This window comes from Diorhabda carinulata, chromosome 9, assembly GCF_026250575.1.
Source record: "Diorhabda carinulata isolate Delta chromosome 9, icDioCari1.1, whole genome shotgun sequence".
In the NCBI taxonomy this organism is placed as follows: Eukaryota; Metazoa; Arthropoda; class Insecta; order Coleoptera; family Chrysomelidae; genus Diorhabda; species Diorhabda carinulata.
In genome coordinates this window covers 3,739,256-3,755,176 of record NC_079468.1, presented here as the reverse complement: position 1 = coordinate 3,755,176, position 15,921 = coordinate 3,739,256, and the positions used below count along the sequence as shown (strand labels likewise).

Below are 15,921 nucleotides of genomic sequence, written 5' to 3'. Positions count from 1 at the left end.
CTACTCCTCTCGCGTCTAATGCTCTTTTGACAGCCTCGTGTGGAGTATTGTCCATGTCTAAGAAGCCGCCTAATAATAATGTTTGCACCAATTTAATTATTAAATAATGAAAATTCTTTTAGCAACTTCTTTGGTAACTTACGCAGGGGAAAGATTTGATTTTATATTAAACGCTGATCAACCCAAGAATGTTTATTGGATTAGATTTAAAGGTCTCATGGATTGCGATGAAAGGTTTACTAAAGCCTTCCAAGTAGCTGTTTTAGAATACGAGAATAATGGTTTGGCTGCTGATGCTACGCCTCTTGAAGAAGTTACATATGAAAACGCACATGTCGATGGTTTGGTGAGTATTATTATTAATAATAACAAAACCTACACAGGTTGAGGTAACTTGGTGAGGTTAGAAAGTTAGAATTCTACATGATTTAAAGGAAATTAGTACCAGAAATGCAAAATGAATGTTTTATGCTAATCTGAAGTGATGTTTACAATGGTTGGGTATAAGAAAATCACCACAACTAACGCCAAACTCTGACTCGTTTGGCAAAAAGTAATTTTGTGTGGAATTCTGAAAGAAGTCTTCTTTAAAAACTGTTACCAACCAACCAAACTACTACAAGTGAGGTCTGTAGAGCACCATTAGGAGACTAACGGTTGGGTTGGGATGGAAAGGCTTCTCACAAGCATTTTCTGAATAAAAATCTTAATTTTACAAAAAAGACACGAGCTTTAAGCAGAGAGAGAGGCTCGTTGGATTATGTTGGAGCAAGATAAAGACATTTTTTTGGAGATCTGGTGGTTTCAGGAATGACCCTGATATAGAACAACTTCTGCAGAGTTAGGATTGTGGTAAATTATAGAAGGGTAGTATGGTATCGATTGAAATAAGGGACGTGTAAAAATGAATTGGCAAAATGTAAGAGATTTTGTTTTCGAGGTCGACGGTCATTTGGCTGGTGAATTGGTTCACTAGGTTTCAGGAAAAATGCTTGCAGCACCGTCGATCGATGAGGTGATATTTAGAAACGTGTTTCAATTAATGGAAATGGGGATATTATCGAGGAAGGCAAGTTCATTTTCTGGGAGATCTTCGTAGGTTACCACTAGTAGCCGAAGTAAGGGATAAGGAAGGTTCCTTCCGGGTTTAGAGGGAAAGGGCAGTTTATTGGTGCTCCAGGAAGTAATAAGAGAGTCTTCGGCAGTCAAATTGTTTGATTCTATGGTGCGTATCATGTATCGGCATTGTAAACTCGGAATTGAGGTTATGTCAATTTTGATATAAACGATGTAATCATAAGTGAGTTCATGTTATATTTCTGAAAAATTGGGTTTCAAACTCACACTAATCTTGTTGGAGATCCTTGTTGTTCAAATAATGTCGTCTTTGATGTATGACACGCAGTTTTGTCTGGAAGTTGAATTCCTCTCCTTCTACTTCTTTCTTCGATAATAGATGTAACGTTTCGTTTTTGATATTTAAGGTCTTTATAGGTCTGATTGTCGCTTTGTAAATTGGCGCCTTTGTTCCTTGTCTCAAGTGTTTGTTCTGCTATACCACGTTCTGAAGACATCCCGCGACCTTATTTGTTCTAGCTATTTGTCCTCTTACCTCATCTTCTACGCCTCCATAACCGACAATGTCAATTCCAAGGTTTTTCTTCTCCTCACTTCCTAATTTATTCAATCGTCAATATTCTCTAAGAATGCTCAAAAATTTAGACTTTCCAGACAATTTGGATAAAAGTTCTCAATTCTTTGAAGAAGGACTGAACTTCGACTACTATCCATACTTTAAAACGAAACTCCATTACATCAGTACAATGTATTTAGTTTCACGGTCCTTGATCCATTTCAATCCTCTCCTTTTCTATAGAGCTAAATAAAGGTTTTTATTTGGCTTACACAAACTGATATTTTACGTAATTAATTTCTATGTCAATATTAAAAGACGGAATGTGAAGAGGTTATGTCTACTATTAGTGACGTCAGCGTGAATGACAATTTAACCAACTGTATAATATTTTTTGCAGCAAATCAATCCGCTGAATATTGGGACAGAAGGTAACGATTCGTATGTTGTATTACCTCAACTCGAATCGGTTGTACCATGGGATGAAACATTAAAAGAAATCCCCGATTTCCAATACCACATCGCTTACGATTTTTATAAACTGGATAACGTAGAATTTCACCGTCCTCCTCACTATGGGTTTTACACTGGTGAGTAATTCACTTATAAACACAATCTAAATATCTAAATATTCATTTAATATTCTAGTTAATAGCACAGAACAAAGAGTTCTAACTCCTCAGTTCAATCACATTTCCATGACAATGCCATCTATACCGTTATTGCCACAACGGGATCAGTTACCTGATGATGCATTTTGTAACAAAGAAACCATGAAGGACAGTAAGTGTACTGATTCTCATTGCCAATGCCAACATGGAATCCAGGTAAGCTTCAATTAGATCTTACAATTACACTTGTAATATAAACTGTTTTGGACCTTCAGTCTCTGAAGATGATAACAAAGCTATCGAAACGCGCGTTAGACAGTGTAATTGTGTAGTGGTACTCCTCAAAGATTGTAATACGAAGAATCAACTATTTGGAGAAAAATATAATACCTTCAAAATTATATATAATCTGCAAGTGATTTATTATTGTACATTTTTTCTATAGGAAAGCGAATTCCATTGATAAATATCGTATTTTTATTATTATTTTTTTTTATTTGCAACGTTGTCAAGTTGTATTTTCATTTTTCATTTGAGTATAAAAAGTTCTGTGCTTGACAGCTGTTGTTTTTATTATTTAACCTAACTTTTGAATCAGTTTTCACCTGAACCACAATGACAAGTATTTTGATGATGTGCAGTGTTACCAACTTTCTTATTTGTAATCTTGGTGATTTGAAAAATCAGTAAAAGTATCGTTATCGCAACATAATAATGTTTTACGTACGAATCTGATACGACTAGATTATTTTTTGTGAGGTAATTCAAAATTGAAAATAAACAATAAAAAACCAACGAGTTTTGATAGTTAACATTTACAAATAAGATAAGAAATTAATACAAAACGATGTACAAAACTTCATCGTTGATTAACGTTCATGTGAACCTTACCAAAACTGGAAATATGATTAGACCTGAGGTTACCGAAATTATTTTTTAAGCAGACTACTTTTTAAAGGTGTACCACTAGTATATTTCCATCATGTCCACGAAACTTATGAAAAAATCAAAACCTAATACATCTATTGAGACCATTCATATGTTTACTTAGACCACTATGGGAACTGATTTAAAGTATAATATACATTTTTTCTGTTCATAAGGTTATTTAGGGGTTAAATTAGCAGACTATTTATATACGAGGATGGTCCCAGAAGTACCAGACCCAACACAAAAAACACAAAAATGTTTCAACGTAGCTCCATGCGATGTTCAATAACCATTGACCATTTTTTTATGTCTGGGAACGGAAAATATTCCGAGGGAGATAAATCTGGCGTATAAGGGTGCATGAGATAGCAATTCAAACCTTAATTCATTAATTTTGTCCATTGCAATAACGGATGTGTGAGCTGGTGCATTATCTTAATAAAGCACCACGTTCTTCTTAGCCGAACGCGTCCGTTTTTGCTTGATTTCTTCGCTCAAAAGGTGCCTTTAATAGTTATTCCATTTTCAATGTTAGTCAATGGAAATTATCCCACGCGCATCCCAAAAAACCGACGCTTGTAGATGGAACGATCTTTGCCTCCATTGGAGCCGGTTCTCCTTTTTCAAACCATTCTTTTGATTGTTCTTTTGCTTCCGGTATGAAGCGATGGACCCACGTTCCTTCCATGATTATGAAACAGCTTTATTTCTGTGAAAAACTATAAAAATGACAACAAAAGCAGCTCCAGGTTCATTCCCGAACATTTATAGAAATAACAACAAAAGAAGTTAACCATATGTCCAAAACCGACGGAGAAGTGAAATGTAAGATAGCGACCGATCTTCAAAAAATGTCACGCGTTCTTCATTTCATTCGCTTAGTTCTCTTTTGAATGTGTAATTTTCAAACTAATATTTTTTAGATACCACTAGGGGCAGTAGCTGAATTCATATTTATCGATGAAGGTGTAGCGTATGACGCAAATCATCCTATCCATTTACACGGACATGCTTTTCGCGTGGTTGCAATGGAACGAATTGGAGCAAACGTTACTGTCGATAAAGTTAAACAGAGAGACGCCGATGGACTTATAAAGAGGAATTTAAAGAGCGCTCCTTATAAAGATACTGTCACAGTACCTGACGGCGGTTATACAATCGTTAGATTTAAAGCTGTGAATCCAGGTGAGTCACTTATTAAAATCCGAAAATTCTTGTTTTTAAATGTTTTGTATTGTAGTACAAATCAAAAAATATAAAGAATGCTATTTCACAAAGGTACTGCTATTTAATTTTTGATTGTAATAAGTAGATGTATGCAGGAATCTGGTTCAAAGATAGGAGGAAATTAGAAGAGTAACAGAAGAAACCATAAAGCGTGAAGGTAATTTGAAGTGGGTAGATCATATTGGAAGACAGGATAAAGAGAGATGGACCACATGACGACCAAAAGAAGCCAGAGGAAAACTAGGAAGACTTGAAAAATGTTGGCTTATATATTAACACAGTAGCAGGCCGATGCAATCGACACAAGACGGAATCATGTGGAAAACATGACCCGATAAACCATGGAGGAAAAACTTTCATTATAGGAAACACACCCATAAATTCCTTTCTGGCTGGAAGACCAATTGTGTTTCAAAACCCATGAGGTGAGAATGGTCAAAAAGGATCAATACCAATGGATTAAAAGAGAGATTGTGAGAAAAAAATTCTGATTTTCCATTAAACCTTTGAAGCATCTTCTACAAAATCTCAACAAGTTGTAATTGTAAATTTGGTAATATATTTGTTAATAACGGATCTCGATTAGGAGTATGGAGAAGTATGGAGAAGTTACCAGTATATATCTCTAATATATTTAAAAAACACACGAAAAAATGATAATTCAATAAAAGCTAGGTGAAGTATGTGAAGACAACAATGGAAAGAAAATAACGGATCACTTAGATCAAAGAAAACTTTTACAGTTAATGTTAAAATCATGTAAACAAAAGTTTTTACTATAAAATTAGAGTAACCACTATAAAATTATAACATTTAAAAGAATTGGATTCAATTAATTCAAGCATTCTCTTTCTTAACTGAATGAACTTCATTTGTGCTACTTTTTCCTTCATTTTGAACAACTTTTAACGTTCAAAAAGTTGTCATTAACCTTATTCTTAAATAGTACAGGTAAATTAGGCGATTTTAAGCTAAAACCTTGAATTTAATTGGGCGATTTTGATTTTCCAGATTCTGGGAGGTTTTGGGATACTGAACTAGCAACTCTTAACAAAATTACGGGCACGGATTTTTGAAATTTTGGGAGAGAAACCGAGAGAAACTGTCGTAACAAAAAAAGACTTTTAAAATTCTTCTTCGTCTTCTCCTTCGGCCCAATGAGGATTTATCGCGATTTATTTATATTAACCTGTGCGCCATTATCGAACTCAGAATAAACAACACTTTCTACGACCATAAAGAACCTCTTAACCTCTTAACCTCAAAATTTTCACATTAAAATGGGTTCTTACACTCAAAAATGTTTTGAATCGCGAATAAATCGAAAACTACGAGAATTCGAAAAGAAGTGTTAAAGCAAAAAATGTACAGTACAAAATTCTCTACAGATTGGTTTGTAAGCATTTTTTCTTAACCTCAAAATTTTCACCGTAAATTGGATTCATTCACTCAAAAGCATTTTGCATTGCGAATAACTCGTAAATTAAGAGGGTTTCGACACAAACTGCTGGGACAAACAATGTGGAGTACAACATTCTGTACAAAAAAGGCTACAATTTTTCCCTAACCTCAAAATTTTCACCGTTCATTTACTCAAAAACATTTTAAAATGCGGATAACTCGAAAACTATGAGGATTTTGACACAAGTCGTCGGGACAAACAATGTGGAACACAACATTCTGTACAAAAAAGGCTACAATTTTTCCCTAACCTCAAAATTTTCACCGTTCATTTACTCAAAAACATTTTGAAATGCGGATAACTCGAAAACTATGAGGATTTTGACACAAACCGTCGGGACAAACAATGTGGAACACAACATTCTGTACAAAAAAGGCTACAATTTTTCCCTAACCTCAAAATTTTCACCGTAAAATGAGTTCATTTACTCAAAAACATTTTAAAATGCGGATAACTCGAAAACTATGAGGATTTTGACACAAGTCGTCGGGACAAACCATGTGGAACACAACATTCTGTACAAAAAAGGCTACAATTTTTCCCTAACCTCAAAATTTTCACCGTTCATTTACTCAAAAACATTTTGAAATGCGGATAACTCGAACACTATGAGGATTTTGACACAAACCGTCGGGACAAACCATGTGGAGCACAACATTCTGTACAAAAAAGGCTACAATTTTTCCCTAACCTCAAAATTTTCACCGTAAAATGATTTCATTTACTCAAAAACATTTTAAAATGCGGATAACTCGAAAACTATGAGGATTTTGACACAAGTCGTCGGGACAAACAATGTGGAACACAACATTCTGTACAAAAAAGGCTACAATTTTTCCCTAACCTCAAAATTTTCACCGTAAATTGGATTCATTCACTCAAAAGCATTTTGCATTGCGAATAACTCGTAAATTAAGAGGGTTTCGACACAAACTGCTGGGACAAACAATGTGGAACACAACATTCTGTACAAAAAAGGCTACAATTTTTCCCTAACCTCAAAATTTTCACCGTAAAATGAGTTCATTTACTCAAAAACAATTTGAAATGCGGATAACTCGAACACTATGAGGATTTTGACACAAACCGTCGGGACAAACCATGTGGAGCACAACATTCTGTACAAAAAAGGCTACAATTTTTCCCTAACCTCAAAATTTTCACCGTAAAATGATTTCATTTACTCAAAAACATTTTAAAATGCGGATAACTCGAAAACTATGAGGATTTTGACACAAGTCGTCGGGACAAACAATGTGGAACACAACATTCCGTACAAAAAAGGCTACAATTTTTCCCTAACCTCAAAATTTTCACCGTAAAATGAGTTCATTTACTCAAAAAGATTTTAAAATGCGGATAACTCGAAAACTATGAGGATTTTGACACAAGTCGTCGGGACAAACAATGTGGAACACAACATTCTGTACAAAAAAGGTTTCAATTTTTCCCTAACCTCAAAATTTTCACCGTAAAATGAGTTCATTTACTCAAAAACATTTTAAAATGCGGATAACTCGAAAACTATGAGGATTTTGACACAAGTCGTCGGGACAAACAATGTGGAACACAACATTCCGTACAAAAAAGGCTACAATTTTTCCCTAACCTCAAAATTTTCACCGTAAAATGAGTTCATTTACTCAAAAAGATTTTAAAATGCGGATAACTCGAAAACTATGAGGATTTTGACACAAGTCGTCGGGACAAACAATGTGGAACACAACATTCCGTACAAAAAAGGCTACAATTTTTCCCTAACCTCAAAATTTTCACCGTAAAATGAGTTCATTTACTCAAAAAGATTTTAAAATGCGGATAACTCGAAAACTATGAGGATTTTGACACAAGTCGTCGGGACAAACAATGTGGAACACAACATTCTGTACAAAAAAGGTTTCAATTTTTCCCTAACCTCAAAATTTTCACCGTAAAATGAGTTCATTTACTCAAAAACATTTTAAAATGCGGATAACTCGAAAACTATGAGGATTTTGACACAAGTCGTCGGGACAAACAATGTGGAACACAACATTCTGTACAAAAAAGGTTTCAATTTTTCCCTAACCTCAAAATTTCCATTATAAAATGGATTTGAACGCTCAAAAATATTTTGAATCTCGAATAACTCGAAAACTACGTAAAATTTGAAAAAAAGTGCCGAGCCAAAACTGTAGAGCACAAAATGAGCACCCACATTTGTAAATATTGTATTTGTTTGTTTATATGGCGAGTGATGAAATATATCCATGTGATTATGTGACCAATATACCTCTTCATCTCGCAAGATTTTCGAAAATTTCTTAGTCGAAAATTATGCTAGCTTACCCGAGTACAAAATAGACTCCTCACCATTTTGATTTTTTTTTTAAAAAGAAGTAGTTTTCCAAGAATTAGAGCAGTTTCCAAGTGCGCGAGCGGATGCTCCGGCTGTCGGCGTTGAGGGAGATTTACTCAGAAATAGTGGCTCCAACCAAAAAATGACCAATTACCTTTTTTATATAAAATTTTGTGCTCTACATTTTATGTTTGGACAGTTTTTGTCGAATTCCTCTTATTTGTTGAGTTATTCGCGTTACAAGTTCCAAAATTTCGAAAACCCATGCCCGTAATTTTATTGCTAGGCTTATTCAGTAAAAAACTCCGAGAATCTAGAAAATCAGAAGCGTCCAATTCAATTTCAGCTTTAACCCTATTTTACCTGTACTAAAAATTCATCATTGTCAAATTGTCTTTGCATCAATATGAATTTTAATACCGATTATTATTTCGGTACTTCACGATCCTCATTCTAAAATTTTTGTAGGTTATTGGTTTCTTCATTGTCATTTAGAATTTCACGCTGAAATCGGCATGGCTTTGGTAGTTCAAGTAGGAAATAAAAACGAGATGTTGCCAGTTCCTAGAAACTTTCCGAAATGTGGAAATTATTTACCTGATCCTTCAGATAATGGTAGAAGTTTTGGAATACGATCTACGGGATTATTAAGCAGTTTATCATCTGCAATCATCATAAGTTTATTGATTATTGCGTTAGACATATGATCCTATTAGAACAGCTGACAAGAAATAATTTTTTATCAATTTAGAAATATTAAAAAAATGATTTCATTCGGTAACTTCAAAGTGCTATATATTTTTTTAATGTTAAGTAAGTAGAGTTCAATCTGTATAATTATTGTACATAATATTTATTATATAAGACTGAATAGAAAATAAGTTGTGTACATGTGTCAATTTGAAAACAATTCCTTCAGTAAGTTTCAACAGAACGCGATGCCTTCTTACTAGTTAAAAAGAATGAGGTTATTGAGGATGTTAAATTTTCAAAATTACACTTTGTTCGGCATTTTGGATCCGACTTTTTTAATTAAAAGGGTAAAAGGTTTGTCATTAAAATTAATATTGCGATAAACGTGTGAAATTTCGGATTTAAAACTTATAAAACATTGTTATTACTCGGATTCCAGAATTCTCATTTAATGTAAATACATTTGAATACATTGTTATCTTAAAATAATGTTTGAAAAGGGCATTGAAAATGTATTATGTTGAATATCAACAGAAATTTGCTTTTAAGGGTGAAATCTAACCAAGTGATAATATGTGATAATTTAGTTTATAGAATTTGAATAAAAAAATTAAGAAGTCGAAAATATTCTTTTATTTCAATTAACAAAATGTACCTGAAATAATATTGAGAAAAAAACATTCCAAGGTTAAATTTTTTTAAATTTTTGAAATATTTCCCTATAATTCGTAATTTTTTCCTATATATTCTGACGAATTCAAATTGAGAGCTCTAAGGTCCAGCCCTAGCACCAAAAAGGTGGTAGATGAGGCCCCCTCGCATCTCCCGGTGAGATACCTCCGCAACGGAGCTAGACGACGTGAATTGGCCCTGGTTTCATCACTCCAATAGAAAAATATAACCTTCTAGACCAAAACATTTCGGAGTTACACTAACCTACCGTTCGTATCTCCAGGTGGAGGCTAGTCTGGAGGATCTATCAGGCAAAACAAATTTTAAGGATGATTTCTGCAATATATAAGGTCTTAATATGAATATAAACGCTGTACACCAACATCGATTCGGCAGTTGATGGACGTCCAGAGCGAGGTTTGTCATCAATCGACATGTCGCCACTTTTAAATCGAGAAAACCACTTATACATTTGAGTTGTCCCTATACCATCATTTTTGTAAGCAATTTTCAACATTTAAATAGTTTCAGCAGCGTTTTCACCGAGTAGAAAACACGGCATGTAGTTCACTTAAATTTGCCATCATAAAAAAACGAAGCAGCAGTGAAACAGCAAAAACGGTCACTAGTGACGAACAGAACGTGGCAGGTCAACGGCCCGCGCAGCATTGAACTGGCGACTGACGAGTTGCGCTAGGCAGGCAGTAGCGGCAGTAATCAGTACTACAAAACCTCCACCCATGGCAATGCTGTTCCGGTTACTTTTGGGTACCCCCATGCTTACAATAGACACATGTCCGGAATCGATAAAAGCGACCAAATGCTAAGCTATTATAGTTGCCCACGCAAAACAATTCGTTGGTACAAAACGTTGATTTTTGGACATTGCAATGGGGAATTCAAATTTCTTATACACAGAAGTGTGAGAAAAATTAAGTTTATCGAATTCAGAGAAGCTGTTATTCGATCTCTACTTCAAATGGAAGATGATGAAGATGGCAGAAAATGTGGCAAACAAAATCCAATAAAAGGAAGAAGAGAAAATAAGAGAAGAAGAAAATAATCCAAGATAATCCTTAAGATTATAAAGAACCCAATTTATTTCTAAAATGTAGGGAATGTACGAAAAACAAAGTGAGGCGATAAACGAGATACAGGTGTGAAACTTGTCTAATGTGTTGTTAGAAAAAAAAATCGTACGAGTGAGTGTTATTTTGTCGCATTTCTTTGGTGGCGTATTTGATAATTTAATTTTTCAATTATTCTATTAAATAATCATTTTCGATAATAAATATAAAAGGTTTTACATGATTAATTCACACTTTTTATTTCTACGACGTTCCTTGTTATTATAATAGATTTATTTTATAAATTTTCAGCGTTTGTATGCACGTTTTGTTATGAGGTATTTCTTAATGCGATATCCGTTGTAACCTACCAAAAAATGTCCTCCAAAGTGTCCTTCCACAAACTGTTTTCTCAAAGCACTGTTATCGAATATTAGCTGCTTTCCATTTATATTCAAGTGATCTGAAACACTCAGTTATGTGAGTATCCGATACTCAAATAATGACGTCATTGCTCAGAGAATAAAAGGGACCTGTAATGTGCGTTAAAAGTAACAATCGCCACATAGAATTACATAACCTCACTTTCAATGTGAGTTCCCAAAACTTACTAAAGCACACGGACTCAAGCTTATGCAGATTGCGGGTAAAAACTCAGTAAGGTCTCATTTGTGAGAATGAAAACGAACTGAGTGAGTGAGAATAATCTTAGTTTTTGTGTAAATGGAAAGCAGCTATTTTCTGACCAACGTGCTACATTGCTACGAAGCCGAGCATCGGATACAGTTTGTACGTTTTTTTTTTCATTTTTAACCTTTACCTTAAAGTTCAAATTGAATGAAAATTTAGGCTAAATTCAAAGTATCCTTTGAATGTATTATGGACGGGGCATTTTACTATCGGGTTCTAATATAGAAATTCATTTCTAAATTTTTTATTGTACCATAATTTCGTCCGAGTCCAATTCGTTTATCCACTTGAGGTAACAACATGTAAACTCGACGTTTTAATTGAATACAAATTGAAGAAGCATCATATTTCACTAATTGCCAATGAAGAGGAGAGTGACGAATTATGTAAATTTGTGTTTTGTAAACGAATATCACTCTAATTAGAGTCAAAAAACAAACTGTGTGCTTAAAAAGTTGACTAATAATATCCATCTTGAAATAATCATGAGCGATCAATATGCAGGGATTGTTGTTTCCCATAAAAATTTTATGGAAAGTGTGATGATACACATGATAAAAAAAATGTTGTTAGAGTAAAAAAATGTTAGAGATTGGTAGTTCTGAAACCAAATCGTCAAAACTTCTTACTAGCGCGATCTCATAGCTCGTCCAATATCAATTGCTGATTATAAAAACTCTTGCCGACAATTTTGTTTGATCTAGCGTAATTACCTCATTTTATATATTTATTATTTTTATAAATACTTTTAAAAATATGAAAAAAATCATTATTAAACCTCGTCAACTTACTACAACTGAATATTAAATTAAAAAACGTAAATAGACGAGTAAAATGTACTTGCCTGAAAGGAAGTTTGGTTTAAACTGGGTACAAGACGTAAACTGAGACCTAGTTGTACCCCATTTGTATTTTTTTTGAAAAACGAAATTTCAAATTCAAAAAAACAAAAGAAAAAAAAACATTTCAATTCCAAAGTATGTTTATAAATAATCACGGTAGTCAGAATCGTCTAAACTAGAGTCATTATTTGATTGAATTATGAAGGGTTGTAAAGAGGGTGATACCACATACTCATCTTCTTTTTTGATGACATGTTCAACACAGTTTTTCCAAAGCTCTTGGCGATCTACTGCTAGAAATTTTTACTGAGTTCTGGAGACCGTAACTTTTCTGATTTTACGTTTTCCCATATTAAATCTATAGGGTTAAATATGCAATAGTGAGAAGAGTATGACCCTGTTCTTTGTACGGCTTGTCAATATAATAAATTTTTTCTAACTTTAGACCTTTAATAACAGTAAGCAATTTTTTGTTTGTTGGACCGATTTTTACATTATGTGGTGGAATGCTAGGCAAAAGATGTTCATTAAATCAATTTTCAAATAATTCTGTTGTCATATCTTCATGATAATCAGCTGCACAATTTTTTTAGCAGTTATTACTAAAATATTAGGCACGAAACCGTCTTTGCTTTCAGCTTGTACTATTATAATGCGTTTCCCTTTAGAACATGGCTCATTCAAACAGAAATTTCTACTATTGTCAACCCAAACGAAATTTACTATTTCATTGTCTTCATTCGCCCATTGTCTTATTTAATAAAATTTATGAATTAAACGAATCTCACCAAGCGACGCCACTGCTTATCGCAGGCTGTCTGGCAGGAATATTTCGAAGAAATCTATTTATGTTTACGATTCGATGTTTTCATTGGTAAACAGTAGAGATGATGAATTATTATTTTTCATTTCTTAATTTGGTACGAGTGCCGTGCGCATTTTTAAAATATTGATTGTTCCTTGGTCCCTAAAGGCCTGTACACACTTGTCATACACCCCTCCGATCCGATTTTGATTCAAAGAACGGATCCTGTGGTCCTCAAAGTTGGTGTGAAATGTCTTTGACTTCAATATTATTTGTACACTGAGGTAAATTTTATATACGGAAGAGGATATGAAAAATACTTGAAACAGATGAAAAGCAAGTAATTACTGATGTTTTTGATTACATCTCATACTTATTGGACATTATTGGTGATGTTTAAAAGTATTTATGAATTTTGCGGAATGAACTAAGTAATTTTCCGACGAAGATTAAATGTCTCATAAATAAGACAACTAATATTGAGAAGAATGAGCCAGGAAAAAAAACATCTTGACGCTTTAATACTATTAAAATTCATCACTTATCGTTCGCCGAACTGGCCTTGTTTGGCACCCAATAATTTTTTCTTATTCCCGCAGATAAAAAATAAATTGCTAAGTCAACGTTTTTCTACACCAGAAGATGCTATCAAATCACATGTTTTGGAGTTGTAAATGGACAGTTGGTTCAAACGCATGCAAAAGTGAATTGATTTTAATGGAGAATATTTCGAAAAACAATAAAGAAATATCCAATCATACATAGTATTTTGTCTATCTCAAAACTTGAGTAGCAACCCTCGTAATTAGTTATCTTATATATTAAAAAAATTGATGATTTCCATTCCTATTCCGTTCGCGCGTTCTACCCAACCGATTTGCTTAATTTTTTTTTCAGTGAAAGATATTGATGCACAGATCAGCCATCAACCATCGGATTTCATCTAATTTTCATCATTCTCAAGTTATACTCAAATGCGATTTCCCCCTGTACATTACTTATGGAAGTTTTTCACATACACACGTTCTATCCTCAATATCTCAGGTTCTATTCAAGATAGAGACTTCGTTTTGGTTTACATTCAATGTGGAGTTATGGATTTTTGTAGGTTTTTGGCAATTTTTCTACGTTCAAAGATCTATATCTCAGGTTCTAATATAGCTACAGAGTTCGTTTTAATTTAAGAACACTCCCTGAAACACCTTATTTCTTTTGAGTTTTTGAACACTTAAATCGGTTGAGTTGGAGAGGAGCTAGGCGCGGACATTCAATGTGGAGTTATGGATTTTTGTAGGTTTTTGGAAATTTTTCTACATTCAAAGATCTATATCTCAGGTTCTGATATAGCTACAGAGTTCGTTTTAGTTTAAGAACACTCGCAACACCTTCTTTCTTTTGAGTTTTTGAACAATTAAATCGGTTGAGTTGGTGAGGAGCTAGGCGCGGACATTCAATGTGGAGTTATGGATTTTTGTAGATTTTTGGAAATTTTTCTACATTCAAAGATCTATATCTCAGGTTCTGATATAGCTACAGAGTTCTTTTTGGTTTTAGAACACTTGATAAAACACCTTCTTTCTTTTGAGTTTTTGATCACTTAAATCGGTTGAGTTGGAGAGGAGCTAGGCGCGGACATTCAATGTGGAGATATGGATTTTTGTAAGTTTTTGGGAAATTTTTCTACATTCAAAGATCTATATCTCAGGTTCTAATATAGCTACAGAGTTCGTTTTAGTTTAAGAACACTCCCTGAAACACCTTATTTCTTTTGAGTTTTTGAACACTTAAATCAGTTGAGTTGGAGAGAAGCTAGACGCGGACATTCAATGTGGAGTTATGGATTTTTGTAGGTTTTTGGAAATTTTTCTACATTCAAAGATCTATATCTCAGGTTCTGATATAGCTACAGAGTTCTTTTTGGTTTTAGAACACTTGATGAAACACCTTCTTTCTTTTGAGTTTTTGATCACTTAAATCGGTTGAGTTGGAGAGGAGCTAGGCGCGGACATTCAATGTGGAGTTATGGATTTTTGTAGGTTTTTGGAAATTTTCCTACATTCAAAGATCTATATCTTAGGTTCTAATATAGCTACAGAGTTCGTTTTAGTTTAAGAACACTCCCTGAAACACCTTATTTCTTTTGAGTTTTTGAACACTTAAATCGGTTGAGTTGGAGAGGAGCTAGACGCGGACATTCAATGTGGAGTTATGGATTTTTGTAGGTTTTTGGCAATTTTTCTACGTTCAAAGATCTATATCTCAGGTTCTAATATAGATACAGAGTTCGTTCTTTTCTATTATAATGATTTCTGATACTTATTTAATGGATTCGATGCGAGCGAAGCCGCGGGTAAAAGCTAGTACAATATTATATAAATATTGAACTAAATTAATCAAAATTTTTATTTGTGTAGCAAAATTTAAAATCTAACGTTTTCTATTCTCCTCATTACGTTATACTGTCTCTCAATATGTTTTGAGGATCCTGCGTTATCCTGGTGTTTCTAATTTGAAGAGTGGTAGAGCAAGCGCAGTCTAGAGGGCGCTAAAATTGATTGAGAATGTTTGGATATATAAGAGTTTAAGGGGAAATAGTATTTATTCATTGTTAGTGGTGAGTTCCATCAACAGGTATATTATTTTCGTTATATATATTTACAGGGTAAGTTGAAATGATATTTTTATAATAAATATTCGTTTAGTAGAAAATATGGAAATTTATTAAAGGATTTAGTAGAGAACAAAGTTTGTTTTTATTTAAATTATTCGTTAGGAATATGTAAGGATCACTTGAGATATATGATAGTTGATTAAAAATCAAAAATAGAAATTCTATCATATTTTTTATTTACATTTTAGTCATTTTCCACTTATTTTTAACTAATTTTTCACATAAAATTGATTGATAAGCTCGATTTAGATAAATTTCAGTTGGAAAAACTTTTTATTAC

The 15,921-nt window shown here is 33.6% G+C and overlaps 2 protein-coding genes across 5 annotated transcripts in view; both read left to right on the top strand.

Annotated features, from left to right (window-relative positions):
* Positions 1-9,519, top strand: part of LOC130898134 (uncharacterized) — a 48,457-nt gene extending 38,938 nt beyond the window's left edge. For both annotated transcript variants that reach the window (XM_057807202.1, XM_057807201.1), the window contains exons 7-11: positions 123-346; positions 2,034-2,223; positions 2,282-2,460; positions 4,098-4,359; positions 8,670-9,519. In XM_057807202.1, the coding sequence (XP_057663185.1) occupies positions 123-346; positions 2,034-2,223; positions 2,282-2,460; positions 4,098-4,359; positions 8,670-8,908 (1,094 nt within the window). In that variant the 3' untranslated portion in view covers positions 8,909-9,519. The remainder of the gene's footprint in view (positions 1-122; positions 347-2,033; positions 2,224-2,281; positions 2,461-4,097; positions 4,360-8,669) is intronic.
* A 6,065-nt stretch (positions 9,520-15,584) lies between these two features.
* Positions 15,585-15,921, top strand: part of LOC130898133 (short neuropeptide F-like) — a 42,812-nt gene continuing 42,475 nt past the window's right edge. For 2 of the 3 annotated variants that reach the window (XM_057807198.1, XM_057807200.1), the window contains exon 1: positions 15,585-15,632. The gene's annotated coding sequence lies outside the window, so the exon portion shown is untranslated. The remainder of the gene's footprint in view (positions 15,633-15,921) is intronic. The other variant, XM_057807199.1, reaches the window with a different exon arrangement.